Raw genomic sequence first — 27681 nt, forward strand, 5'->3', positions numbered from 1 at the left:
AAGGGAGAACCACAGAAATCTGAGAAGGAGCTGGAGATAAAAGGAAAGCAGAGAGGAGGAAAACCTGCTGTTTCTTAATTGAGCTGGAGGTGGTGGGGGAAGGAGGGTGAAAGCCTGCAGTTCTTAGCTTCTGAGAGCTCCACTGCTCTAACTCCTTCTCTCCCTGCATCAGGTGGGAGTTTGGGTGCCACCTCTCACTGACTGTCATGCAGGAGTGATGGATTGATAGGCGAGTACAAGAGCAAACACACGACGTGCATATATTGCTTTTGCCTCCCCCCACTGCGTTGCACGTACTAGGCAGTGTGATGAATTGCCTCTTGATTATGTCATGGTATTTTTTGTTTTAATACAAGATCCTGTGCTCTTCCTTTACCCTGAGCAAAGGAACTGGCATGTAGAGCAAAGAGCATTTGTGAGCACTGAGATGGTTCTAGTCCATCTTTGTTTACTAGCCAGTGAAAAGCCAAATTGCTTGGGAGCTGGCTTTGGAGAAAGTGGCAAGCGTATCTTACGGTCTGATTCTGTTCTTATATGGGTTTCAATAAGGATTAACTCCACTGAAGTTACGCTGGTTTGAGAGACCCTCCTTCTCTTGCAAGACCATGGTATTAAATGAACGTTTGTTCGCTTTGCAACAGCAGACATTGTTTTGCTACCATTTGTTTACATATGCCAGCGATGGGATGAGCCTCTTGTCTTTTCTACAACTGGGGAAGAACTAGATACGCACCAGTTGAGACCACACACTCTGAATTCTCTGTCTTGGTGCTATATCACCTTGTTGTTTGTAGACTAAAACTGCTGAGCCAGAGAGTTGTTCTCCATGCTTGTCAGCAGCACAGCTGTTTTCCCTCTGTTTGACAATTGGCTGTGGTGTGCGTGTGTGTGTGTGTGTAGAGATGAACCAGAATACTGAAATGAATTTTCACTAAGTGAGATGACTGCCTTGGTAGGCGTGGCCCAGGGAAGTTGTGGAATCTCCATCACTGGTGATATTTAAGACCAGCTTAGTTGGACACCTACCAGGGATGGTCCAGAGATTCTAGATGGTGCTGGGTCCTGCTAAGAGGACAGGGGACTGGACTCAGTGACGTCTCGAGACCCCTTCCAGTTCTAGTGTTCTATGAGTCTCTGGTTCAGTGGGTTAGGTGCTAAACTATGAGCTGCTAATCTTGCATTCTAACCCTAGTACGAGAAGACCTTGGGTGAATCTCATTGTACGTTGCAGTCAGACTAGCTTTAATACCATGGTAGCATGGGTTAGCACACCCAAATCCAGGGTTGCAGGTGGACTTCTACAGCCCAGGCTGCTGCTTCACCACTGTTCATGGTGAGTTAGATTAAAGCTAGCTCTGGTGTGTCTGATTGTGCTCCAGTCACACTTTGGATTTCAGTGTGGACGTACCCTCTGAATCACAATTTCTGCTTCTGTAAAAGGAGGATAGTTGATATTTACCTAGCAAGTAACATTTGGCTTTAGAGTAGGTGAGACAGGACTAGAACAGGAAAAGCCCTTCCTACCAACTCTGCATTAATCCACCTGAGCAGTCAATAGTCTTTGTAGATAGCATACAAATATCAAGTATCTCTCTCCTTCACCTCCCATGTGTCACTTGTACTTTTAGGGCTTGAGGCCACTATGGGATCTGTGTAGGTAGGCCCTTTCACCCCGAAGAGCTCCATAAAAAACAAGTTGTGAACTGTAAAATGCCAACAAATTAACAAATGTCTAAATTGGAGGCTCCCTCTAATCTTGAGGCCAAGGCTAAATGGCCCTCCTGTCCCCTTCCCTGACCAGACTAGATGACATTGATTTTGCTGATGATGTTGAGCCTCCTTTCACACCAACATGAAAGCATGGAAGAAAAGGTCGCAACACTAAGCAAGACTGCCTCAATGACTGGACTGAGCATTAACAAGGGAAAGACCAAGACAATGAGGATCAACCAGTCCAACAACAACACCATGACACCGGGAGGGGATGACTAGAAGATATGGACCAGCTCACCTACCTGGGGAGTATTATGGGCAGAGACGGAGGAACAGACAAGGATATCAGTGCCAGGATAGAGAAAGCAACAGCAGCATTCAAGACTCTTTCTCCCTTATAGAGTTGACAAATAATATCTGCAAAGACAAAACTGCGGATCTTCAACACAAATGTGAAGAATGTGCTCTTGTATGGATGTGGACCTGGTGTACTAAATTCAAATTACGAGCTACAGATATTCATAAACAGATGCCTGAGGTATGTACTTCGCATTAAACAGCAAGACTTTCTCAAAAATGAAGAGCTTTGGAATAAAACAGGACAAGAACCACTTGATGTTCAAATCAATAGACGAAAGTGGGGATGGCTAGGCCAGACTCTGAGAAAACCATCATCCCATAGTTTGTCAGGCTCTCCAACAACAAGAAGAAGTCCCATGGCACCTTATAGACTCACAGATATTTTGGAGCATAAGCTTTCATGGGCAAAGACCTGCTTCATCAGATGCATGAGTCCCACGAAAGCTTATGCTGCAAAATATCTGTTAACCTATAAAGTGCCACGGGACTTCTTGTTTTTGAAGATACAGACTAAAGCGGTTACCTCTCTGGTACTTAAGCTCTCCAACCTAACCCACAAGGAAAATGCAAAAGAGGAAGACCGCAGACAACTTAGAGAAGATCTTCTGAGATTGAAGGACAACTGGGGTACTCCTGAAGCCAGCTAGGAGTCTTGTCCTGAGATAGAGTGAAGTGGAGGAGACTTGTAGATGACACATAGGTCATCTCGGAGTAAAAGGATTTATGTCAAATGCAACTTATGGGCAGCAGAATTAAAAGCAACAAACGGAAGCTTTTCTTTACAGAGCACATGGTAGGCCCATAGAATCCTTCCCAGAGGATGTTGTGAAGACCAGGATTTTAACAGAGTTCAAAAAAGAACTAGATAAATTCACAGAGGCTAGGTCCATCCATGACTATTAGCCAGGATGGGTAGGAATGGTGTCCCTAGCCTCTGTTTGTCAGAAATGGATGACAAGAGAGGGATCACTTTGATGATTACCTGATCTGTTCCCTCCCTCTGGGGCATCTGGTATTGGCCACTGTCAGAAGACAGGATACTGGGCTAGGTGGACCTTTGGTTTGACCCTGTAAGGCTGTTCTTGTGTGATTATGTAGTGTAACCCTTGCACTGCTGGCTGCAAGTTGCAGACCAAAGTTCCCATCCACAGGGCTGCCCTGTGTATGGAAGGACACGCACCTTTTGTGTTGAAAGGCAACCAGTGAATTTCTGTAATATACCTATGCGGGGAGGAGCAGCACATCTGCTTTTCCAACCTGTGCCTTGATCTCCTGGCTACTCTCTCCCCTCCTCCCATCCCCCCATGTCCCCTCCTTCCTTTAATTACATTGTAGAAAAGTCTCTCAACTCAGCGATTCAAGGTGGCATTTGAGAGAAATGATTCCCTTTAGCATTGCTGACAGCTAATTTGTGTAAAGTTTAATTACAGCTAGCATTAATTAACTGGCAGTGTGTTGCGATACGAAAGCGAGACCATCTGTTCTTAAAACTGCCTCCCCCAAATTTCAGCCCCTAATAGTTTTGTTGTCATGGAGGTTGTTACATTGGACACATGACAACTGCAGCCACTGTAGGAGGAGTCCATCCATCACTTGATAGCGAGGGCCCAGAGCTGTGGATGACTCCTGGAGCTGGTATCCTCCTGGAGCTGCTGTTGCGTAGGAATCAGCATTTGATAATGTGGATTTGTTACACTTCTTACAATCCTCTCCAATGTTGATTCATGAAAGTTCTCCCATAGTATCCTCTATTATGTATTACCCATGTGGGTGTGTGCTTGTAGGGAGCTCTCTAAGACTGAATGCAAGCCACAAATGAAACTCCAAACTCTGATTTACTGAACTGTGTGCTAGACCTTTAAACCTCAGATTTGGTCTGCCAAGACACACACAGCCACTTTGTGTTCATCTTGGAGCAGATTGTTATAGAAGAGACACATCTGACCATCCTTGTGATGCGCCCCCTGCAAGGCTGTGCATAGAAGGTGTGCAAGCTGTGGGCCTGTAGCATACAGAGCTCCAGAGACCCTAGGATGCAAAGGCAAAACTAGTCCCAGGAGTGATCTATGTTAGAAATCTATTACAGCTACACCAAGGTAGATTTCTGGTGTAGACATAATGTATGCCAGTGCAAATCACATTACACAGATAGGGTGCGTCTACACTTGCATTCCTCTTTCGAAAGAGGTATGCAAATGACGGAAATAGAAAATGCAAATGAGGTGCATATTTGGCATTTAACTTGCATATTACTATTTCAAAAGAGCTTCTTTTGAAAGAAGTAAACCCTTGTAGACGCTGCTCTTTCGAAAGTAAACCCCATCTTCGAAAGAATCCTTCCTCCCATTAAATAAAGGGAAGAAGGATTCTTTCAAAGATGGGGTTTACTTTCAAAAGAGCAGCGTCTACAAGGGTTTTCTTCTTTTGAAAGAAGCTCTTTTGAAATAGTAATATGCAAATGAGGTGCCAAATATGCAAATATGCGCCTCATTTGCATTTTCTATTTTCATCATTTGCATACCTCTTTCGAAAGAGGAATGCAAGTGTAGACACACTTATAATGTCTATTTCATGGGGCTTTATTTCCCATTACTATGAATCTTGTGCAACCAGTGTGGGACAGGTTGGTGGATGTTGCAGCAGCCAAAGGTTGAAATAATCATGAACGTGACTTCATCCCTTCTCTTTTGTTTTGATAAATTGCAAACCATCTCTGAAGATCATGTTTAAATGGGACCATGCAGCCAGTCTGTGTCATAACTTTTGGTTTTACCAGAGAGTACAGAATAAACCAAACACCACCCAGGTTATAATGCAATTTTAGAAACATGGTTAAATCCACAGGGACAGCAAGAGTGAAATCCAAGCTCCATTTAAGCCAATGGGAGTTTCACTGTTGACTTGAGCGCAGCCAGGATTTCACCATTAGCTATTTCAGCAACGGGGCATGTTTGTTCAGTAAGTACTATTCTCAGTCCCATCGTGCTGAGTGTCCACCTGCGTGTCTAGAGGTGTCTGTGTACTTTTTCTGCTGGTCCTGATGCAAGCCATTCTGTTCCATTTATTCCAAGCTGAGTTTGGTCAACTGTTTTTAGGAAAAAAAAATATTTATTTGTTTTAAAAAAAAGCTGATTTCTCAAATCTGAATCTTTTTGGTTTTGGTCAAATTTTTTTCAGGAAGGCTTTTCAGGTCTTTGGTGGAATTGCTGCAGAAACTCCCCAGAATGACAGAGTCCAGTGGGTAGGGCAATTCCTTGTGAATTCAGGGACCTACGGTCACATGACCACTTTGCCTGATTTGGAGAAGCAACTTGATCCGAACCCTAAGTACCCTAATCTCTGGAGTTCTGGCTGTTCTCAATCTTTCTTGTGTTTTGTCATGAAAAATTTCTGAAGATCAAGATTTTTGTTCCGATGTGGAATGAAAACAAATGTTGAAACATTGAATATTTTTAGAAGACTGAATTTTTGTCTCCCAGCCAGCCCTAGGTCTAAGCACAGGCTAGCTTTTGATGTCATACTGTTGGAATGATCTAATTTGTGTTCTATAAGAAATTCTTCTGCCACTGTTCCACAGTGCAGAGCTCACTCCCAAAATCTGTCTAACAACTGAACAACTGTGCTAGGATTGGTTGTGAGAATGTAAACACAGTTGCGCTGGTTTGCCGTAATGCTGAGCATAGCCATGGGGATTTACATGACTGAAATAAGACTGCTAGGGTGAGTGCCACAAATGATTCATTGCCCCATCTTGATTACACACAATACAATTCTCTAGTGTAGAGGAGGCTGTGCAGGCTTAGACATCTTCTGGCGTAGGAGGAAACCACCAGACAGTACAACTGCCCAGACTCCTATTAATGCCCTGGCTTTCTGCCCCTGCTCAAAAGTTAGTAAACATCCAACTACAGCAACGGGGGTCTCTTCATTAGAATTCACCGAGGCTCTCCCAGCTAAGATGATCGGGTGCATGCACTGTGGGAGGTATGGGCAGTAGGTATAAGAGGCAAGGGGAGACAACTCTTCCTACTTCTATTCTGACCTTTCTTGAATGCTTTCCCAGCAGGTTGTTGCAGCTGGCAGACTGGTGACTCTTCCCCCAAATTGGACCTGTTAACTTAAAACTCAAAAGGCTTGCAGACCTATTAGCATAACACTGAACCTGTGAAAGCGCCATTTAGTATTAATGAAATCATGTAACATGTAACACCATCCCTACTTACTGACCAGAACAGTTGTGCATTACTATTTCTGCAGAGCTTTAGTTTAATTTTTTCTTTAAATATTTCATTAGTTTTGTGGCTGAATATTATAATATCAGGTCTCTAAAAGTCCTTGCATAGACATTTAGATGCACAATCTGAGTATTCAGCTTTAGCCTTAAATTCTTGGATCTTCAAACGTTTAGCTTTTTCAATACATTTTCAAAAGACTTATCTAAAATACACTTTCTAATTTTAATTATTATAGAACAAAACTTGCTTCCTAAGTCTTCCTGTCTTTCCTATCCATCTCTTGTCTCCTTTTACCACCTCCGCTGGAGACCCCTTAAAGGGACAACATTCCTTTTCTTCCAGATAGCTGAACAAATGAGTTTCCCTGCTACTTTTAACTAGTTAATGAACTAGTTTGAAAAGAGCCCTCCACCAAAATCAGCACCTTAGTCAGATATAAAGTCTTTTGATGTCCCTAAAGTATTTGGAAACGTTTTTTAACATAAACACGTAGGCTGCCTCTACACTAGCCCCCTCCTTTTGGAAGGGGCATGGTAATGAGTGAGTTGGGAAGATGCTAATGAGGTGCTGCCATGAATACGCAGTGCTTCATTAGTATAATGGCAGCCATGTGCAATTCAAAAGCACTGCTTTCTAATCGCATGCTGCCCTTGTAGACGGGGGGCCTTTCGAAAGGACTCCCCTGGACTTTGAAAGCCCCTTCTGTCTATTTGAGTTTTGGAAGAAGTGGCTTTTGAAGTCCGGTGTCCTTTCGAAAGGTGCCCCCCGTCTACATGGGCGGCGCACGATTATGCTAATGAGCTACTGCATGTTAACAGAAGAACCTGATTAGCATTTTCCCAACTCGCTCTTTACCATACCCCTTCTGAAAGGAAGGGGCTAGTGTAGGTGTAGCCATAGTTAAATTTCATAAATATGTCGTGTTATGAAAAGCACGTAAAATAAATGTGTTCCCTTTTTCAGAAAAATAAAAGTGAATTTTGTTAGGAACACACTAAACTGCTCTGACTTCTGACTGATTAATTTAAAATAATGCCTTTGTTTCAGGGAGTTTAAATATGTAGTAATCTGGAATGATTACTTTATGAAGGCTTAACAGTATACTTAAAACATAAAATCAGCTTAGAAATACTGATGAGGAAAATGTAAAACCGCGAAGGGCTGCACAATGTATTCCATAATATTTAATCTTGTGTTTAGCTGGGCAACTGACATGTCCTTGCTACAAAATTTTTGCAAATAAATCTCTGACAAACTTCAGGGTATATCAGAAAAACCTGCGACTGATATATTGTATTCCCAAATACAGTGCTTTTAATTAAGTACCTTCTGCATGTCCAGTCATCACAATCTGTTATGCAGTGGAAAACATGCTCTATTTTCTTTAGAAAAGTTATTTCTTCCAAATGTCATTTGCTACATTTCGGCTCAGGGATTTGGCTAGAAAGGCTGAGCAGGGGGAAGAGGGAGGCAGTGTGGGGTGGGTGAGGGCAGTGGGGCGGGGGAGGGGTCTGGACAGAGCAGGGTTGGAGTCTGGGAAGGGCCACAGATCTTGTCAATTCAAGCAGCAGCTTCACCGCACCACACATGGTGGGAACAATTCTGGCAAGAGAAGGTGTTAATTAAACAAACATTCACCAATGTACAGGCACTTCTATATGAAATAGCCTAACAGACGGTTGTGTTTCTACACTAAGTGTCTCGTTACAACTGCAATAAGCTGGAGCTGAAGAAATAGTGTGGAGGAATGTAAATATGGTTGCTGTGAAGGATGAAGATAGAAGAGACAGCAAGGCAGGCTTAGTAGGAGACAGAGCGAATGGGACAGGGAACAGAAGCCCATTCTGATTCTGGCTGTTCCCACTGGATCACCTTGTGTGGCTTTGGGTTAGTTGCTTGAATACCCGAGCCTCAGTTCATTCAGTTGTGAAATGGGAATAGATAATAGTCGCTCAGGGGTATTCCGAGGAGCAGTTAATGTGCTATGTGAGTACTAGATATTATTACTACCATGAACAGGGCAGCGTGTAAGCGGTACCACTGCCCTCTGCTGCACAGAACCAGAACTGTGTGTCATAGTTCCCATAATGCTCTTTGAATAGAGATTCACCTTTAATTCATATGGTTTATGGAGCACAGGGAGTCTGAATTCTGTCCTTGTTGCTTTTGCAGAGTTCTGAATGGCCACATCGAGTAGCATTGTGACACCTATGAAGTACTAAGCGTGTCACAGGATTGATAACGTTCATATAAAAATACTGCTCCCAGTAGAAATGCAACAGGATTAGAGGAAGACGCTGCAGCCACAAGAACCAAAGCCAAGCTTGCTTGATAATACTGGTTAGCTGTATTATCTAACTCTGCAAAGACTGTGGGCAGGGCATTTGAATGAAAATACAGATAGCAATTATAGCTGCATTGTAGAGGACAACCACAGATAAACATGGGGAGACCTGGTGGGATGAGAGAAACCGCATGAACAGACTGGGTCAAAGGAGACAGAATCTTGTTAGCTGAAAACTCAAGAGCGCCCAGAGTTACAGCTTTTGCGTGGTTACCAATGATGCAGAAGCCATGTAGGAGAATGACTTTGCCCCATGAAGGGCAGAGGGAAAGAGACATTGCTTTTTGCATGATGGGGAACCTTAGCTGAAATTAGGATCTCTTTGTGCTAGGCGCTGTAAATAGATACAGTGAAGGTCCCCACTCCCAGTTGCCTAAACTGAGATGATGGGAGACAAATGCTCAACTGCCCCTTACCCCTCAGTAACTCAGCAGCTCTGAGGCTGGGGATATGCATGAGGCACATCCCTCACCTGTGCTGTTTGCCTGGTGACCAGGAAACAGCCTCAGGATAGCAAGTCCCACCCTAAGGGACTGATTTCATTGCTGCCCAAACCCCCATTCCCTGATCTTGGTCTTCCCAGCTGCCTTTGGAAACTTCCCTTGCATTTACTGCAACAGACTCCTGTTTCTTCTGCTGCCTGCCAGATGGCTCCTGAGCATCCTGTCCTCCCCCGGGGTGGGGGATGATATCACAGGCCCTGGTAATGGCCTGGCAGTGCTGTGTCCTTCCTCCTCCTCCCCTCAGGGTACTGCTAGTAATGTTCTCGAGCCTGCTTCGTTCACAAAGTAGATGTACCTGCCTCCACTTGCAAGCCTCTGATTAAATGCGGGAAATGCCCACTGCATGACCCTGGTAGGATGCCAGCTCACTGGAGATAAAAGGCTTTTTAGAGGCTGGACTCAGTGTTGACCTCTCTCTTGGTACCTGGGAAAGGAGGGTTCTCTCAGCTGTGAGTGCCCTGGAGGCCTGGCAAGCTGAGCCGGGCTGTCAGCTGAATGGATGCCGAAGGGGAAGAGCGAGTCCATCCAAGACTGTTCCAGCCAGCCCAGCACACAGCGTACGTTATTTAATGCGATTCCCCTACCTCAGCAGGTTCTGCAAGACAGCTGCTGAGGAAGCCTGTGGTAGGAGAGAGAGAGAGGGAGCTCAGGGCTGCCGCTATGGATGGGTTACGTGGGCCTCTCCTCCAAGCTTGTGCCTCTCATAAGAAGCCCTCCCTGCACATTTAGGGAGCAGTTGCCAAAGAACCCAGAGTGTCAAGTGTCAGCCCTGGCAAACAGCTGCTGTGGCCTATTGTTAAAACCAATACCTTTCCCACCAGTGGCTGGCCAGTCCCACAGCCTGCTGGAAACTTAATATGGTATTGTGTCATTTCACCTTGAACCACCATAGGGATGCACAGGGATCCCATTGTGCAGAGGACAGAGGCAAATCCCTTGGGACGTGCCACTTGCCTGCCCTTTCAAGGTGTTCCCTGGGCTATCCCCACCTGCCCATTGTCTCTCCAGGTACCCACTCCTGCTTGTGATCCACACAGGAGGATTCAGACTCCACCATTACTTTGTTTTGAAATATATGGCGATATACCTATGTCATAGAGCTGGAAGGGACCTGGAGAGGTCATGGAGTCCAGTCCTCTGCCCTCACAGCAGGACCTATCACCATCCCTGACGGTTTTATTTGCTTTAAATCTATTTGCCCCAGACTCCTAAATGCCCCCCTCAAGGGCTGAGCTCACAATCCTGGGTTTAAAAGCCAAAACTCTGAACAGTGAGCTAGCTTTCCCATGCCAAACAAGCACCTTTGTGCTTTCCCTCTTCTGCTTGCCCTCTGTACCTCCCCACATGAGCAGTGGTGACTCGGGGCATAGGGAATACAAGGGGGCACATGCCTCTAAGCCTTGGGCAGGATGGTCCAGGGGACAGAGCCTCTGGGCTGCTCGGGGAGACTAGCAGGCAGCAGGAGAGAAGCTGCCAATGGACCTGCACAAAGCCACCTTGTCCCACTGGGGTTCCCTTCTTCAGACTCTCCTTTGCTGGGATGATGCTCCCCAAAAAATTGACAATGGTTGGCTGAGATCTCTGGCCAGCCACTTGACCAGTATTGTCCCATTGTTACCTTGTGTTCCCTGTCTGTCCATTGCCTCTTGTCTTAGGCTGTAAGCTCTTTGGGAGCCTGGATGGTCTTTTGGCTCCAAATTCATACAGCACTTAGCACAGACGGGTCCTGGTTACCATAATACAACTAATACATAATAATAATACTTCTTGGCCTTAAGAATGCCAATCAGTCAAACTTTGTCCAGGTGCTACACAGGCTATGTGTGCATTGCCATCATTGGAGCAGAGAAATTCTGTTGGCTCAAGTTCTGGATTGGGTTCTGTCTCCTTTTTCCAGTGAGGAAATCCCCTCGTGTTAGAGGTTAGAGGCCAAATGCTAATTAATGGGGTTAGGAAGAAAGTTTTGGGGTGCAGGGGGTGGGGACATTGTTCTGTAATTGGCCATGGTAGAAGTTTTCTGCCACAGCCAGCGTGGCCACTGCTGAAGACTCGAAGCTGGAGTAGATGGATCATCGAACTGATCCGATACAGCCTTCAACTATCAGAAAGGGGGTTTCAGAGAGAAGGGAGAGAGGCTGTTCTCAGGGTGACAGATGACAAAGTGAGCAGCAATGGTCCCAAGTTGTGGTGAGGGAGATCCGGTTTGAATATTAGTAAAAACTATTCCTTTAGGACAGAGGTGAAGCACAGGAATGGATTACCTAGGGAGGTCATGGAATCTCCATCTCTAGAGATTTTTAAGTCCCAGGTTGACAAAGCCCTGGCTGGGATGAGTTAGTTGAGATTAGTCCTGCTTTGGGCAGGAAGCTGGATTTGATAACCTCCTGAGGTCCCTTCCAACCCTAGTATTCTGTGATCTTGAATGGGAAAAAAAAATAGTCCCAACTGAGGAGGTTGAAGGATGACACCTGAAGAAGGGGGAGCCCTGCGGCTGTGCAAATGAAGGTGCTGGAGTAATGACAGCTCCCTGAAAGCTAAACAGTAGAACTTGGGATTGCCTTTTTTTCCCTTAGAGCCAGGAGGAGAGGCCTGGAACAGCTGGGAATGTAATAAATGATTACCTGTCCTTAAGCTCCCAGCTGGGTGAGTTGTCTCATCCCAGGCTGTCCATATTCACACACTCCTGTCATCTGGTTATGAGCATGAATGGTGATGAAATGACCTGAGACCAGATTTCCAGGTGGATCTGTCTTGCCAAGTGTAGTTCTTAACACTCTATCAAAGGGCCAGAAAAGAGACTCCATGGAGCCCAACCCCTGCACTGAAGTCCATGGAGTCACAGCCAGATCTTTGGGAAAGCAGGAAACACTTTGTCTGACCTCTCGTAGCAAAGGAACATGTCATCATCAAGGCATCGGGAATCCTTCCCCTTGGGGAGGCATGAAAAATGCATGGCTTTTGTCTGAGCCTGAACTTTCTCTGACACTGCCTGTGATGGATCTGTTTGCAGTGCCCATACCTTGGGCTGCAAGGACCGGGGAGGGTGGCGTGGCGTTTTGCCTCACTCCTTTTACAGACTTGAATAAATGTTTGCACAATGACACTCCGTAGGCACAGCACACCTGCTCTAATTAAAAGCAATTTGTTTCCTGGAGCTCTTATTATTCCTGCCGTGTGAGCCCCTGTTGCTTCGTCAGAGGCAGGGCTCCAACTAATCCATCCAGTTTTGTCCGCATGCTGCTCCTGCTTTTCATGCAAAACAGCCCCCAGGACAGGACTGTAAATAATCTTTATGGCCATGTTGGGAAGGATGTTTGGAAGGTTCAGTAAAATATTTGGGCTATAAACCTCCTCTGGAAGGGAGGGAAGGCTACAAGAATAGCTTGTTGGTTACGGTGCTTTGTGGTCATGTCTCCTTCCATGGAGAATCCCTGAAAAGTTTAAGAAATAGTTGATCTGGGGGCAGGGAGAGGGGAATCCTTTTAAAGAGGAAACCAGTCACTTCAGCCTGTGGTTGGTGTTTGTGTTTACTAGGGAAAAGGTTATGTAGCTGTTTATTAGCCTTTAGAGACCCTTGAAGAACTAAGTGGTCTACGTTAAATAAGAAACCCCTCCTGCCATGTTTTGTATCTAAGGACGGCACGTGAGTTAGTGTAACCGCCCACAGGCAGACTCAATCATGGGAGCTTTGGAGCTTAGTGCAGGAGCCTCTACAGTTTGCATTAAAAGCTGGCTCATGCTCAGCGCAGGCTGTAGAGGAGATTTGTTCTTTCTCTGGGTAAGTGGTCCAGGTCAGTGTTTCTCAACTGGTTTTTATGAAGTACCTCCTTTTCAAAAAAAAAAAATAGAGGCACCCCCAGTACCTACAATTTTCAGATACATATTTTTTTCAACCATTGCAACACATTTGTTTAAACAACTTAATCGTAATGGGTTGGTTGGAAGAAATTGCCTATACGCAATCAACTTGCCATCGTACTTAAGACTGTGCAAAAAGGATAAACAAAAAAAACTCTAGAAGAATACAAGATAAGTCCAATTTTTTAATTCATAAGAAAGTTTGAGAAATACTAAGTCAAAGTACCCACAACAAGTGGAAAAGTTCTTAGAAAGTTTGTTTCTGGTCAATCAAAACATTTCCTTTGGATTTTGAGCTTGTTAGAATGTTTAAAGTAATCTCTATTAAAAAAAATTAATGTTTTGCTGTGAAGTTGCTTCAAAATGAAAAATCAAAATATTGCATTGTGAAAAAGTCAAACCCAGATGATGTTTCAACATTAGTATAAGAAAGTGAGAGTTCTTTAAAAAATGAAACTTCATCAAAATGGACACCTGTTTCAAAACATTGATAGGAAAATGGTATTTTTTGTTGAACTGTTTTGATGAAAATGTTTTGACCAGCACAAGAGCAGAAAATGCTTATTAACTGGCTTTTGGCAACTTGCAAGACACAACTTGCATCATCTGAAGAAGTGGGTCTTACACACAAAAGCTCATGACCTATGCATTTTAGGGTATTTCTACACAGTAGCCTTATTCCAAAATAAGCTCTTCCCCTGTGTCTACACGTGCCCCTTCCTTTCAAAAGGGGCATGTTAATGAGCAGGTTTGAAAGAGGCTAATGAGGTGCTGCAATGAATAACACTAGATAGGAAGAAGGGCTTTTGAAAACTGTGGGGGTCCTTTTGGAAGGTCCCGTCTCCACGGGTGGCGGGCGATTTGAAAAGCCGCACTTTCGAATTGCCACGGCTGCCATTATGCTAATCAGGCGCTGCAATGAATATGGCTGCCATATTCACAGGCGCCATTATGCTAATGAGGCACTGCATATTCATTGCAGCGCCTCATTAGCATCTTTCGAACCCGCTCCTTAACATGCCTCTTTTGAAAGGAAGGGGCATGTGTAGACCCAGCCTTCCAGAATAGTTATTCCTATTGCTTATTTTGAAATAAGGCTGCTACACAAAGAGTACATTTCAAAGAGTACAGAGCTATTTTGAAATACATCTACACACGTAAGCTGTGTCTACATTACAGAGTCTGTCGGCAGATATTTTCCAACAGAACCTCTGTCTCCAGAATGCATTGACACCTAATAGGGGCTCCCCGTGTCAACACCCTCTGTCGACAGAGAGCAGCCAGACTGCCCAGCCCTCTGTTGACAGAACAGCCAGCTGGAAGCTCTGCAAACAGGGCTGCCTGGTGAACTGGAATCCCTCTCTGTATACAGAGGGACCCCTGGAGCATCTACATTATTTTTCAGGCAACAGAGTGTGTCCACAGAGGTGCTATGCCTCAGACTTTCAAGACATAACTCTGCTGGGAAAGAGGTTGAGTTCTGTTGACAGTTCTAGACAGAACGCATTTGTAGTGTGGATGCTCCCCAGTTTTTTCAGCAGAAGGCCTCTTCTGTCGACAAAACTTTGTATTGTGCATACAACTATAGAGCCTATTTCAAAATAGAGCCATCGGATGCATTATGGCTTATTTTGAAATAGGCTCTCTTCCCTGTGGCTGTGGCTATGCTAGCCCCCACCTTTCAGAAGGGGCAGGCTAATGAGCCACTTCGGCAGATGCTAATGAGGTGCTGCCATGAATAAGCAGCACGTCATTGACATAATGGCGGCCACATGCATGTCGAAACTGACGCTTCCCATTTGGTTTTGGGAAGAAGGAGCTTTTGAAGTCCGGGGGTTCTTTTGAAAGGCCCCTGTCTACATGGGTGGCATGCGTTTTGAAAGCGGCACTTTCGAAACACACGTGGCTGCCTTTGTGCTAATGAGATGCTGCATATTCATGGCAGCACCTCATTAGCATCTGCCAAAGTGGCTCATTAGCATGTCCCTTCCAAAAGGCGGGGGCTGGTGTACTCATGGCCTGTCTTAACAGCACCTATTTCCAAATAGTCATTTTGAAATAGATGGAATTCCTCGTCAAATGAGGTTTGTCAATTTCGAAATATGCTAAATGCTATTTCATAATTATTTTGGAATAGCAGTTGCGTTGTGTAGACGCTAGGATAGTTATTTCAAAATAATGGCTGTTAGTTTGAAATAACTGTGCTGTGTAGACCTACCCTCCGTCTCTAAGGCTATGCCTAGACTAGAGTCGTAACTCAAAATAATTTACACCATTTGCGCAATGCAAATTTCATATATTATTTCAAGTTAACTTATTTTGAATTTGGTACTGTCAAAATGGCAGTGAAGTTTGAAATAAGTGGCTATTTTGAGGTTTCCACTACCCCTCTTATGACAAGGGTTAGTGGAAATGGAATACCATGCTTGAAATAGCTGTGGTATTTCAAGCATGGTGAGTAGCCACGGAGTTGCTATTTCAGGATGCATTTGTATCCCGAAATAGCAACAATAGTCTAGACGTAGCCTAAGGTGCTACAGGACTGCTTGTTATTTGTGAAGCTACAGATTTGGAGAGTGTTTGCGAGATCTACTCCGTTGATATGACTTCTATCCTAGCTTTTGGGGTTGAGTATCATTACAACACAGCTTGGTCCCTCCTGGTTAGGCCTGGCACCGAAGGAACAGTACGGTGAAAAGGCCCAAGACTGAATGGCTATGAAGACTGGATTCCCTGCTCTAGTCATATGCAGCCCAAAATTGGAAATTCTCAAGGCAGTAATATAAGAAGCCATGAATGAGATGAGCATGAAGGTTAATGGAAAGAAAATCAGTGCTGATGTGCGTTGGCGAAGCCAATGTGGAAAAATTCAGCTGCTTAGAATGGTGTGAGGCAAGGGACAGCTGCTTGCAAACGAACACGTTATTTAGAAGGCAATCTTCACAGAGAGGTCAGGTTTTGTACAGGCTTTTATGCGTGTTTCATTGACCAAAGCCAAAGCATCTCTTATTCTAATTAAATGCATGTCATTCAGGCAGCGCCACTGCTGTGACGAATGCTGGCAATTAAATCAACGATGTCTCATTTTTATAGTCATCCTTTTGCTCTGCAACCCTTATCAGAGCTGTAGCCCTGGGTACTTCTGCTCATTTTTGCTTTGGGAGACATTCAAGCCAGAACAAAGCCTGAGCTAATAGTTAATAGGTTTTTCAAATGATTGGACTTCCTCACATTCAGGCCTGAAATCTTCTAGAGTGGTCCTCAGTGGAGAATTCCAATCTTCCTTCAAGTGGTTTTCTCTCCCTTAATCAAGGTCTTCATCTTGTGCCTTCCAGCAAGAAGGTTTGCAACCTGCTTCAAATCTCCCCATACCGGTCGACAGACTGACCTTCAGTTTAGCTCTTCAGACAGTCCTGTTATGCATCTAGAAGGAAGTTTCTCTCCTTCAATTGTATCGTGGAGAGGGGCTGTCAAAATGGCTGTCTAATTTGTTTTGATTAAGCCAAATTGTGCCGCAGCAGCAAGTTTTAACATATTAAGGACAAACCCTCGGAGGGATAAATTTTACTACAACTTTGTAGAAGGTAGAAGATTGATCTTGTAAGATCTTAGAAGGAAAAATATATAATGGAAGCAGAAAGATGATGAGACTTAATCATGTAAAGAGGCACATTAAATGCAGCATTGACACATAGGGAATTCAAAGTGTGTTGATAATTCACGTTATACAAGACCCGTGCCTGCTGACAGGGAGCTGGCTTTATGATGGGAATAGCTCAGTGGTTAGAGAATTGGTCTTCTGAACAAGTGTTGTGACCTCAATCCTGGAGGGGCCTTTCAAGGGCCTGGGGAAGGTTAGATTTAAAAAAAATATGTCAGGGATGGTGATATGTCCTGCTGTGAGAGCAGGGGACTGGGCTTGATGACCTCTTAGGGTCTCTTCCAGTCCTATGATATGATGCACTGAGTTGGTCTGTCTATCCATGTAAGTATTCTGTTGGAGGATGCTAACATTGTTGCGTATTAAAATCAAGCAGGACTCCAGTTAATCATGGCAGTCAGCTCAGCTGGGCTGGCTTTTCCCTAAGCTTGTGGTTGATAGACCCAGAGAGAGACAAGTTAAATAGAAGAGATGCCCAGATCTTAATTCCCAGCTGGTGGAAATACAGGGTAGCTCCAATAAAATCAATGGTGCCACATTGATTTACAATGGCAGAGCATTTGGACCAGAGGAGAAATAAAAAAAGAATGACAGAAGCACAGTGAGAAATATAATCAGGGAACCTTGGACAAGACATGTCCCATCTCTGTGCCCCTGTTCTCCCAACTCTAAAATGGGGACAATTGCCCTGAAAGTCTTTGAGATCTGTGATTGAAAAGCACCCCCGTAGCAGTTATCATTATTACCAGGAAAGTGCAAAGCATCAGTAATATTTATATTATGTCATTTGTTTATTATTATTATTATTATTAGTATTATTATTATTATTATCCTTGTTTATTGATAGTAGAATTTTGGTCCATGTGAGGAGCTGCAGTAGGAGATGGTGGTGGACATTGTTTCCTGTAAGCTGAGCGCTTAGGCAGCCACCCAGGAAAGGTTCAAATGTCGCCCAGCTGATTAACTGAGCACCCAAAGCCGGCAGTGTGTCTTTCTATTGGTGCACATCTACACTTGCCTTGGCACCCATAACAAATTTTATTCTGCACACACAAAAGATAGAGGGAACATTGGTGCTGTACCAAGTATGCTAAACAGAGATGCTCGCAGGAAAGGGGTGATTTCTGATTAATTTTATTTTACATTTTGCAAGCTGATCTCATTTGACCAAACCAAAGCTGGGGCTAGAAGTGACCCAGCGATGTCTGTGTGGAGCAATCAATCTGCAGAATAGGAGGCATGTGGAGAAAGATGAGAACTTGAAGGAAAGCAGAAGATCTGATGATGGCTTCAAGCTACTCTTCCTCAGGCCATTGCTGGATGTTCCGGTAGGCAGACATGGTGTGATTCCAGTTGATTTCAGCAGAGTCTCATTTTCTTAACCTGAACTTGGATTCCACCTTGTGCCCAAGATAAGCGAAGAATGTGCATTTGGTGTTCCACTGCTCATCACGCTCTGCCTGCTCTGCTCTTCCTTTTGCATACTCTTTCTGGGCCCAGGCTGAGCTAAAATGATTCTCAATAGACTTTGACCAGTACTAGAGCGGAGAGGGAGGATAGAAATGGAAGCTGAGTGTGCGGGAGTCTGGTTGGGCAGAATTATGTTAGTCATGTTTTGGTCTGGCCTTCCCAGGAATGGTTCAACTACTGCCACTCCCTGTTGTACACAGCTTCCTCTTCCCGGCTGCCCTCAGCCATCTCCTCCTCCTCTGTACACCCGTCCATGTCCAAGTCAGGGCTTTCTGCTGCCACAATCACCCTCTGCATGCAGAGAGGGCAAGTTTTGTTCCTGGCCTGGGTTAAGAGCCATAGATCTATGCATTTGCCATGATAGGCATGGGAGCAAGACAGGATCTTCAGCAGGTCTCCTTTTTCATACTTCTCCAGGCAGATGGCACATTCTGTGTACTTGGCACCTTTGTTAAACATGCTGGGGGAAGAGTCCTTCCCCTGCTCCTCTCTTAGTAGGTTTCTTCTCCTTCTCCAGATGTGATACCCCCTTATGTGTTTCATGATGAGCAGGATGCCCATCACTACGACAACAAGGATGCTAACTGACCTGCAGAGGAGAGGAATTGGGACATGGGAGCAGTGGCCCAGCAGCTGGAGCCGACACCTGCAAGCACAAGGGCAGGAGTTCCCAGCCTCCTTCTCCAAAGTGACATGATAGTATTCAGGGACCAGGATGATGTGAGCTCTTGCATCAGAGTGGTAAACCTTTCTCAGGAGCTTGGTGGTTGCTTCCACAGTAAAGACAGATGGTGTCACGAACTGCTGCCAAATCTCTTCCATGCCCATCACCATATCAACAAGGGCTTGTGAATTCATGTTGTGCACAAGAGTGTCCGGGTACCCGAATTGCTGAGCTTGGAGAAGCTTGACACAGAAAGTGCAGTCGTAGCAACCGATGAGCACGATGAAGGCTGTGGAGGAGTTGCTGGGTGCCGGCGGGCACTTGATGTGGTGGCATGCGTTCACAGGCGTCAGCTCGATCAGAGAACCCATTGGTCCCTGGCACGGGAGCGGAGGTCCAAAGGGTGTGGGGAAACTGCTGAAATCTTGGCCTATGGCATTACGGTTGTAAGTGGCATGGGTCAAGGCCTTGCTGTTGGGCACCAGGGAGAGCAGGAACACTGTGGCCACGTGGAAAGATGACTGGAGCACTGACCACATGCTGACAGCTGGTGGAGAGCTCTCTGCGCAGGTGCTGGCGTGGGTCTTGTCTATGAGGCAGCTCTGGCTTCAGAGTCCTTTCTGGTGAGCAGTGACTGAAGGTGACTACTGGATCTTCCATGTGTTAGACAAGAGCCTTCCTGAGGCAGTGAGAGCTGCAGGACTTGCCAAGCCGGAGTGAGTGCTGGGTTATACTCAAGCCATCAAGCTTCTGGCTGCAGCTTCCTTCACTTGTCAGGCTGGTTTGTTCACTCCCAACTGATTCTTAGCTTCGGCTTCCAAACAGCCTTCCAGAACCTTCTCTCCGGGTCCTTGTGACCTCACTGCCCAGATGACCTGCAGAGGTGGACATTGCTCCTTTCTCTCTTGCTGGTAACTCCACCTTTGTCTTCTGTGCCTCCTATCCCCTATTGTCTCCTTGATCCCTTTGGTTCTCTGCCTCCCTCTGTTCTCTTCTGTCTCTCCCCCAATAACTTCCTTTTTCCCGTTCTTGGTTCCACCCCCACCTTTATTTCTGTCTCCTTCATGGTGCTCTCTGTGGCTTACCTCTGGCCCTCTCTCCTGCACTATCTCTACCTTAATGGCCTCTCTGACCTGGGTTTCCTTTGCTCCCACTTTGCCCTGTAACCTCTCTGGGTCCTTCCTTAGCTCTCTTCTTCCTATCTACCCCTGCCTTCCTCCATTCCTCTGTTTCAGCACCTTTGTTGGGGTGCCAGTCTCTTCCTGGTGAGAGGCCAATATATTATCAAACCTGCCCCAGAAATGGCTCAGGTGAATGGCAGCTCTTCTTCCCTGCGTAGGGCTGTCTCTCAGCAGGCCCTTCGGCCTCATCCTTAGTGCCACAACTGTGGCATGGTGATATTGCACCATGCCACGGGATTAGTGCTGTAGAATAGACTTTTCACCTGGTCTGGGTTGCACCGCTACTTCTGTGCCTTGTCCTGTTTTTCTCTCAAGTCCACCCCTGCCTTTGCACAATGGTTTTTTTACTTGCCGTGTGGTTTGCAAATCTCTGATTTTCCAAGTTTGCCATTCTTTGCCATGGCTAGAGGCATTTCTAGTGGAAATCCCCTGCAGTGGGAATAGGGGAATCTGTCTGGGTCATTTCCATCCACTCAGGAATGCAGATTCTCAGTTCCTTTAGTACTGCAGAGGAAGTACCTCACTCCATTTATGTAAGATCTGTGAGCTTGGAAGGATTGTTTTTCTTATGATCATTTTCATCCAGGCCACTTACTACTTTCCAAGGTAAATTGTAGGGCTGGGAAGTGCAAAGTGGAGGGCCGGGCCCTCTCGGCCGGGGGGCATGACATTTAATGGGGGATGGACAGCATGATCAACTCCTGGGTCTCAGGCTCATCCATCTCATTAAAAATGTTGAAATAGTTACAGTTTTTATGTCTGTGTATTCACATTTATATCCCAGTTAATAAAATTCTTACATCCTACAAACTTACTTTCTTACACATGCCAAAAGTTTTTTTTTCATATGAACATAACTGAAATTTCCATAGATTTGGATTACATTAGACAGACTGGGGGAGGGCCTGCTAATTGCTGGAACAAAAAGTAGGGCCCAACATAAAAGGTTTGCTCACCTTTGTCCTAAGGGATGCCTTGCAACTATTTATTTTATCACAGTAGCATCTACAGGGCCCCAGCCAAGATTAGGGTTCATTGTGTTAGGTGCTGTACATACAAGGGAAGCAGTCCTTGTCCTGAAAAGTTTGCAGTCTAAATAGGTAAGAGTGGGAGGGAAAACTGGGGTTCAGAGAGATGAATTGACTTGCCTGGGATTGTGCATCAGGATAAGGCGTGAGCTGAGAATAGAAAGCTAGCCCCCAAGGTGTTGTGAGGATGAATGCATGAAAAAATGTTTGAGAGGGGCTCAGGGCTAGCAATAGAGAGGGGATGGGAGGAAGTGGCTAAGTAACTCATCTTTATCTTTTAAAGCAGGTGTAAAACCATCCTTCTAGTTAACCGATTGAGAATAAGTAGCTCAAAGTTACTAAGGCTACATCTACTCTAGCCTGGAAGATCAACCTGCTCAGGGTCAATATTCTGGGGGTTGATTTTGCACGTCTAGTATGGACACACAAAATTGACCTCTCAGGGGTTGCAGTCAACCTCTGTACTCCTCACTAGATACTAGGAGTAAGGGAGGTCGATGGGAGAGTTTCTCCTGTAGGCCTTCCCGAGTATGGACAGCCAGATTAGCTGAGCGCAGATACATCCATTTTAGCTACACAACTGCCATAGCTATAACTGTGTATCTGTGGTCAACTTGCTTTGCCTAGTGTAGATGTAGCCTTAGATTTACTGTTGGCTTAGATAACCCTTTCGAAGAGAACTGGAACACTTGGATGGATGGATGGATGGATGGATGGATGTTGGCTTTCAGTATTTATATGTAACTCCAAAGTACAGAGCAGCAAAAATGTTCCAGTGCAAAGGTAGGACACCGAGTAAGAGGAAAGTCTTATCCATGGACAAAAGTGGTCAATGGGATTTATACTGGCAGTTGTATTGTCAAACCCTGTTCTTCATTACACTGGCATATATCCAAAATAACTCCAGCTGCCCATAAATTACAAGTTGCATCAGGCTCCTTAGTTTTGCACGTTTTTTCCCCCTGTGTTACTAAATGTTGCCCAGGCTAGGTGGGTCTTGAAAAATCATTCAAAAATGTTACAAAATTTATGGACAGCCTCAGGATTTTAATGGAATTACTGTGACTTTCCACTCATGTAAATGCTCCAGCTGGAGTACGAGAGTTTAAGTAAGAGACAGACATGGCCCATAGAATCAGAGGGGTCCCCATTCTAGTCTGTAGCTTCAAAAAACCAAGCAGTCCTGTAGCACCTTGAAGACTAACAATTTTATTTATTAGATAATGAGCTTTCATGGGTAAGACCCACTTTGGAGCAGATAATAAGAATCAAGGGTTTACATAGCGGAGGGAGAGGAGGGGACAGAAGGAGGAGGAGGAAAAAGCGGGGCAGCCAGCTGTCATTCATAGGACTTGTGGAAGATGTAAATTAAGTGGGATGGGTGCTATTCCTGTGAATATCAAAGATGGGAAAACTGCACTTGTAATGTGTAAGATAATTAAGATCTCTGTTAAACTCCAGGTTAAATGTGTCAAACTTGCAAATGAATTCCAGTTCGGATGTCTCCTTCTGTAAATCTTGTGGTAAAATCCATTTGTGGCAGAATGGTGACTTTAACCTCCCTGGACATTCCATAAAGGATCTGAAAGGATCTCCCCCAGAGGTTTATGTTCATACCAGTTATTGGTGTCTGATTTGTGTTCATTCATCCTTCAGCCCATAGAATGGGCTTGGGATCACTAGGCAGGGCCAGCAGTGCTCCCAACGATAAGCAAATACCCAGCAGCACATCAGAATGTGGTATCTAGGCCCACCAGGAGCTCTGAGAAGCAAGTTTTGCAAGCCAAACTGTTTTATTTTCCAAGCACTGATTCCATTTCCCTGTGTTCTTAAGCAGCTTCAATCCATCCGACTGCATTACAGAAACTATGTTGATTGTTCTGCTGTAGTGAGTAATAACAACTTGTGCTTTGCAGATTACCCTAGAGAACTATATTCGTGGCTTAGCTGTACCACACATTCCTGAGTGCAAAGACACCTTGGCATAACTTGATTTGTCACAATGCATAAAAATGTCTCTGAGAGCAGGGAGAGAAAGAAAGAAGAGGTGCTGGGTAGTAAAGAGGCAGAGGAGTGGGTCGGAAAGAGGGGGATTTGGATGCTGAGAGAGAGAGAGGAAAGGAGAAAGGATGTGGAGGCACAGAGAATTGCAATGTGGAAGAATGGTGTCTGGGAATTCAGGAACAGAGTTGGGGGAGAAGGAAAGAAGGAAAATGAAGTGGGGTCTTGCTTGGAGCGAAAAGAGGTGGAAGGGAAGAGAAGAATAGAGAGACCAAGGAAAACACAAGACAGAGCTTTCCCTACATGTAGTGGGCAGGTGACAGTCAGCGTTTCCTTTGTGAAGTTACCTGTCTAAGGGTATCTCTAGACTCCCAGGAAGAACGACCGGGTCAGGGTCGATCTTCTGGAGCTTGATTTCATGCTCCTGGTAGAGACACATGAAATTGAACTATCTGGGGTTGGCAGTTGCCCCCTGTGCTCCTCAACATCATGTCGACTAAGGGGGGTTGATAGGAGAAACTCTCCCATCGACCTCCTTCTGTGAAGACGGCCAAGCGAGTCAATGGCAGATAAATCAATTCCAGCTATGCAATTGCCATAGCTAAAATTGCAAATCTGCAATCGACTTATCTGCCTAGTGTAGATCGAGCCTCAATCTCTCCTCTTGCCCCCGTGTTCCCAATAAACCAGCTTAAATGGGCCCTTCTCAGTACAATGAACCAGAGTTGTCAATGCTAGCAATGCTGGGCCCCAAACCCAAGCATTAAAAGGGGAGTGGGTGACTACCTGCAAAAGGTGAAGCTGGATTGGTTTGCACTGATCCCTGGTTGGACCTCTTTGTTTGTATAACGGGGCTGAAGGTTGCTGCCCCAAGATGTCCACGTGGGTGTAAGCTGGTATGAATGGAGGTCACATTGGACTTAATTGTGACTCAAATTGCTGCTGCCTGGAGAAACCATAGCCATCCTGTGGAAGAGAGAGACTGCCTAGACAGGGCACCAAGAATGAAATGGAGAGTAGGGAGCTGTGTTCCTTGCAAGCTGCACGCATGGGTGACTACTCACCCACGACTGATTCAAGTGCTGCCCAGCTGATTAGCAGAGTACCCTCAGTGGACAGCATGTGTTTCTATGGTGGTGCACATCTACACATACCACGGTGCACATAACAAAATTTATTCTGCCCAAGGATGGATAAAAAGGTGAGAGAACACTGATGGGGGGTACTGAGTGTAATTTCCCAAGTAGTTAAATTCTGTGCTAGTTTCCGAGGTCTTACCTTTTAATTTCCCCACTCCCCATTCACGCCTGCTGATTGAAAAAGGCCATTTTGACAAAACTGATTTTTTTTTTGAGAAACTGTACTGATTTTGACAACACTTTAGGGAAAATCAGAAAACGGCTTCAGAAATATCAAACTGTCTAACATTTTTGAAACAAACATTTTGATTTTTGTTTTTTTTTTTTTGCTTTGAAACTTCCTTTGTTTCATTTAGAAATTAATAAAAGGGTGCCATCAAACTGAAATGTTTCAAATTTAGCAAAACAAAATGCTTTGACCCTCAATTAAAATATTTTTGGAATTTTGTTTGGCTGAAAATATTCAATTTTGGGGGGAGTGTTCCATCTTGATTCAGGAACCCCCACTAAAAGGTTGAAATCTCAAAACATTTCCTGGAATGGAACCTCTGTTTTCTGACTATATCTATGTCCAATGAACAGGAAAAGTGCAGTCAGAATCCAGCCAGAAGGGTCCAAGCAGCAGCTGAGATAGAGTGCATCCTGTTTGCAATTGCTTCCATAGAAGAAATCACATGCCAAGCTCCGAATAGCCTTTGGAAGAGTTCTGTAGCCCAAACTGATTCTCTCCTTCCCAGACTTCCTCTCCCCGTTGTTCATTAGGGATGGAAGGCAAAATTCTCAGCTGCAATAATTCCACTGAAGTCAGTAGAGTTCTGCCAGCAAGACATTTTTGGCACATCCCCTGTAACTATAGTAGCTATGATATGTCAGTCTTTGAGCCTGAAATTCACTCCTGTGCGTCAGCCATCACAAGACTTATCCATCACTTAAGTCCCTTTCAGACCCTCAGAGCAGTTCCTTCCCTGTCTCTTTGCACAGGAATGAATTTCGTCCTCACTGAAAGGTTGCATTTAGGTGCCTGGTTACCCTGTGAGTAACCTGAATTGTTCCCACCGGTTTGTAGTGCTGACATTTGGTTGATCGTATAACTGCGATAGTTCTCTGCATTGGGCCAAGTCACCAGCATTTTTCCCAGTGGGTCACAGTCTGGTAAAGCTCCCAGCAATCTCTCTCTCTCTCTCACAGACCCTTCATCCCCTGCAATAAAATGCATGGTTCTGTGCTTGAACCTGGTTTTTGCTCAGTTGAACATGTGCAGTGAAGCTTGGTTTATGTGGGGAAGGAAATATGCTACCAGGGCAAGAGGGTTCTTTGTCAGGCAGTTGAAAGTCTTGTGGAGTAGAAGGGTTCTCAAATTCATTGCACCGCAAAAAGGGATCTGGGGTAATAGCAGACCACAAGCTAAATATGAGTCAATAATATGATCCTGTTGTGAAAAAAGCAAAGATTCTGGGCTGCGTTAACAGGATTGTTGTGACACAGACATGAGAAGTCGTTCTTCCTTTCTACTCAGCACTGATTAGGCTTCAGTTGGAGTACTGTGTCCAGTTCTAGGCACCATATTTCAAGAAAATGTGGAGAAATTGGAGAGGACCCAGAGAAGAGCAACAAAAATGATTAAAAGTCTAGAAAACATGGCCAATGAGGGAAGACTGAAAGAACTGGGTTTGTTTAGTTTGGAAAAGTGAAGGTGCAGAGGGGACATGATAACAGTTTTCAGGTACTAAAAGGGTGTTTCAAACAGGAGAGAGAAAATTTGTTTTTCTTGACCTCTGATGATCAGACAAGAAGCAATGGGCATAAATTGCAGCAAGGGACGTTTTGGTTGAACATTAGGAAAAACTTCCTGTCTGGTGGTCAAACACTGGAATAAATTGCCTAGGGAGGTTGTGGAATCTCCATCACTGGTGATATTTAAGAACAGGTTAGAGAAACATCTGTCAGTGATGGTCTAGATGGTACTTGGCCCTGCCATGAGGGCAGGGAACTGGACTCGGTGACCTCTTGATGTTGCTTCCAGTTCTAATGTTCTATGATTCTGTGATAAAAATTACCAAACAACCCCTGGAAGGGAGACTGAAGCCTGAGCTCACCTGAGCCCTACTGACCTGGAGGATGAGGGGGACTAAGCTGAGCCCAAAGGCTTCAGCCCCAGGCCGGGGGCCCATAAACTGAGTCCCAGCACACAGGCTTGGGCCTTGGGCAGTGGGGCTCAGGCTTCGGCCCTAGCTCCCTGCACGTCTAAGTCAGCCCTCATGACCTCATTAAAATGGGATTGTGACCCATATTTGGTCTGAGCACACAGTTTGAGAAGCGTCATTGTAGAGCAATAGAAAACATTCACACCCATGGCAGCTACAGATGCAATCACACCTGTGGAAGCAGAATTACAAGAGTACATGGACTTGGGGATTGTAGGCTGTCCCATGCACCTATCTGGCCAGTTGCCCTAGTACATCTCTAATCATTCTTGCCTTTGATCAGCCTCATCTGGCAGTATCCCCTTTTCATCTAACTTCGTTAAGGGAGCTTTCTGATTGGATCCCATCTATAGGCCTGCTGATGGTTTGGGGGAGGGGGGAATGGGAAAGAGAGAAATAGCCCAGGGGCCCAGTGATTCAAAAGGGTCTTGGGTTTCTAGCCACCATTACTTCAGGAGTGGTGGTGCCCGTGTAACATGCTCCAGGCAGCTTGAAGTGCTTAAGAGGAGCATGCCACTGTCCAGGTGGCTCTGTGGGCTTCCTGCCCTGGCCCCGCCCATTCCATTCAAGGCTCCACCCCTTCCAGTAGCATAGAGCTTCCCCCGCCCCCTCAAACACACGTTGGCCAGGAGCTCGGTAAAGCTGCGGGTTCCCCTGCCCATTTTTCTTGACTTAACGAGTTTCTATTTCTCCCTGTCTGAATTTTTTGGAACTGATCCTCTTCCTGCCTCTTCCAAGTTGCAGAAATTTCTAGCAGGATTCCCCTTTTGCTCTGCTTCTCATTAGAGCTTTGGAGTTGCAGCTGGGAGGTTTTTGAGATTTTTGAAAAATGTTCCCATCTCATATCAGGAGAAAAAGTGGAAATATTGAAATGTTTCTCAAACCAAAAAATCTGAAAAGTAAAAGAGGTTGAGTCAGTGGAAACATATTTCAATGTTGATCATTAAAAAAAAACAAACCTTTTTAACCACCTATGGCTTCATTTTCTCAACAAAGCTTCACTTTGAAACAGAAAATTGGAAAGTTTCAAAAGTTGACCATTTAAAAGAAAATCACAGTAGAAAATTTTTTCAAAACCCCACCCTCACCCCATGAAAACTTTCCATTTCAAGAAATTGACATTTTCCAAAAGTAAAACAAAAATATCCCATGCTGATGAAGAAATGAGGCCCAGCTTTCCGATAGGATCTTCCTGGTCTTGCTGCTGATCACAGGATCCCATGCTACTGTTCCTGCTTGGAGCTAAAACACCTCTGTAATTCTGCTTCCATGTTGGGCCCTTGTCCCAGATATTTTCAGGATGTTGTGTTCTTTTTGGTA

At 44.9% G+C, this 27681-nt stretch overlaps 1 protein-coding gene across 1 annotated transcript; it reads right to left on the reverse strand.

Moving 5' to 3' along the window:
• Window positions 1–18318: 18318 nt before the first annotated feature.
• On the reverse strand, window positions 18319–19347 carry LOC142002490 (E3 ubiquitin-protein ligase RNF167-like). The gene has a single exon (XM_074978636.1). It carries the CDS (start codon window positions 19345–19347, stop codon window positions 18319–18321), a length of 1029 nt encoding a protein of 342 aa, XP_074834737.1.
• Window positions 19348–27681: the final 8334 nt, after the last annotated feature.

Source organism: Carettochelys insculpta, chromosome 27 (genome assembly GCF_033958435.1).
Source record: "Carettochelys insculpta isolate YL-2023 chromosome 27, ASM3395843v1, whole genome shotgun sequence".
Classification (NCBI taxonomy): domain Eukaryota; kingdom Metazoa; phylum Chordata; order Testudines; family Carettochelyidae; genus Carettochelys; species Carettochelys insculpta.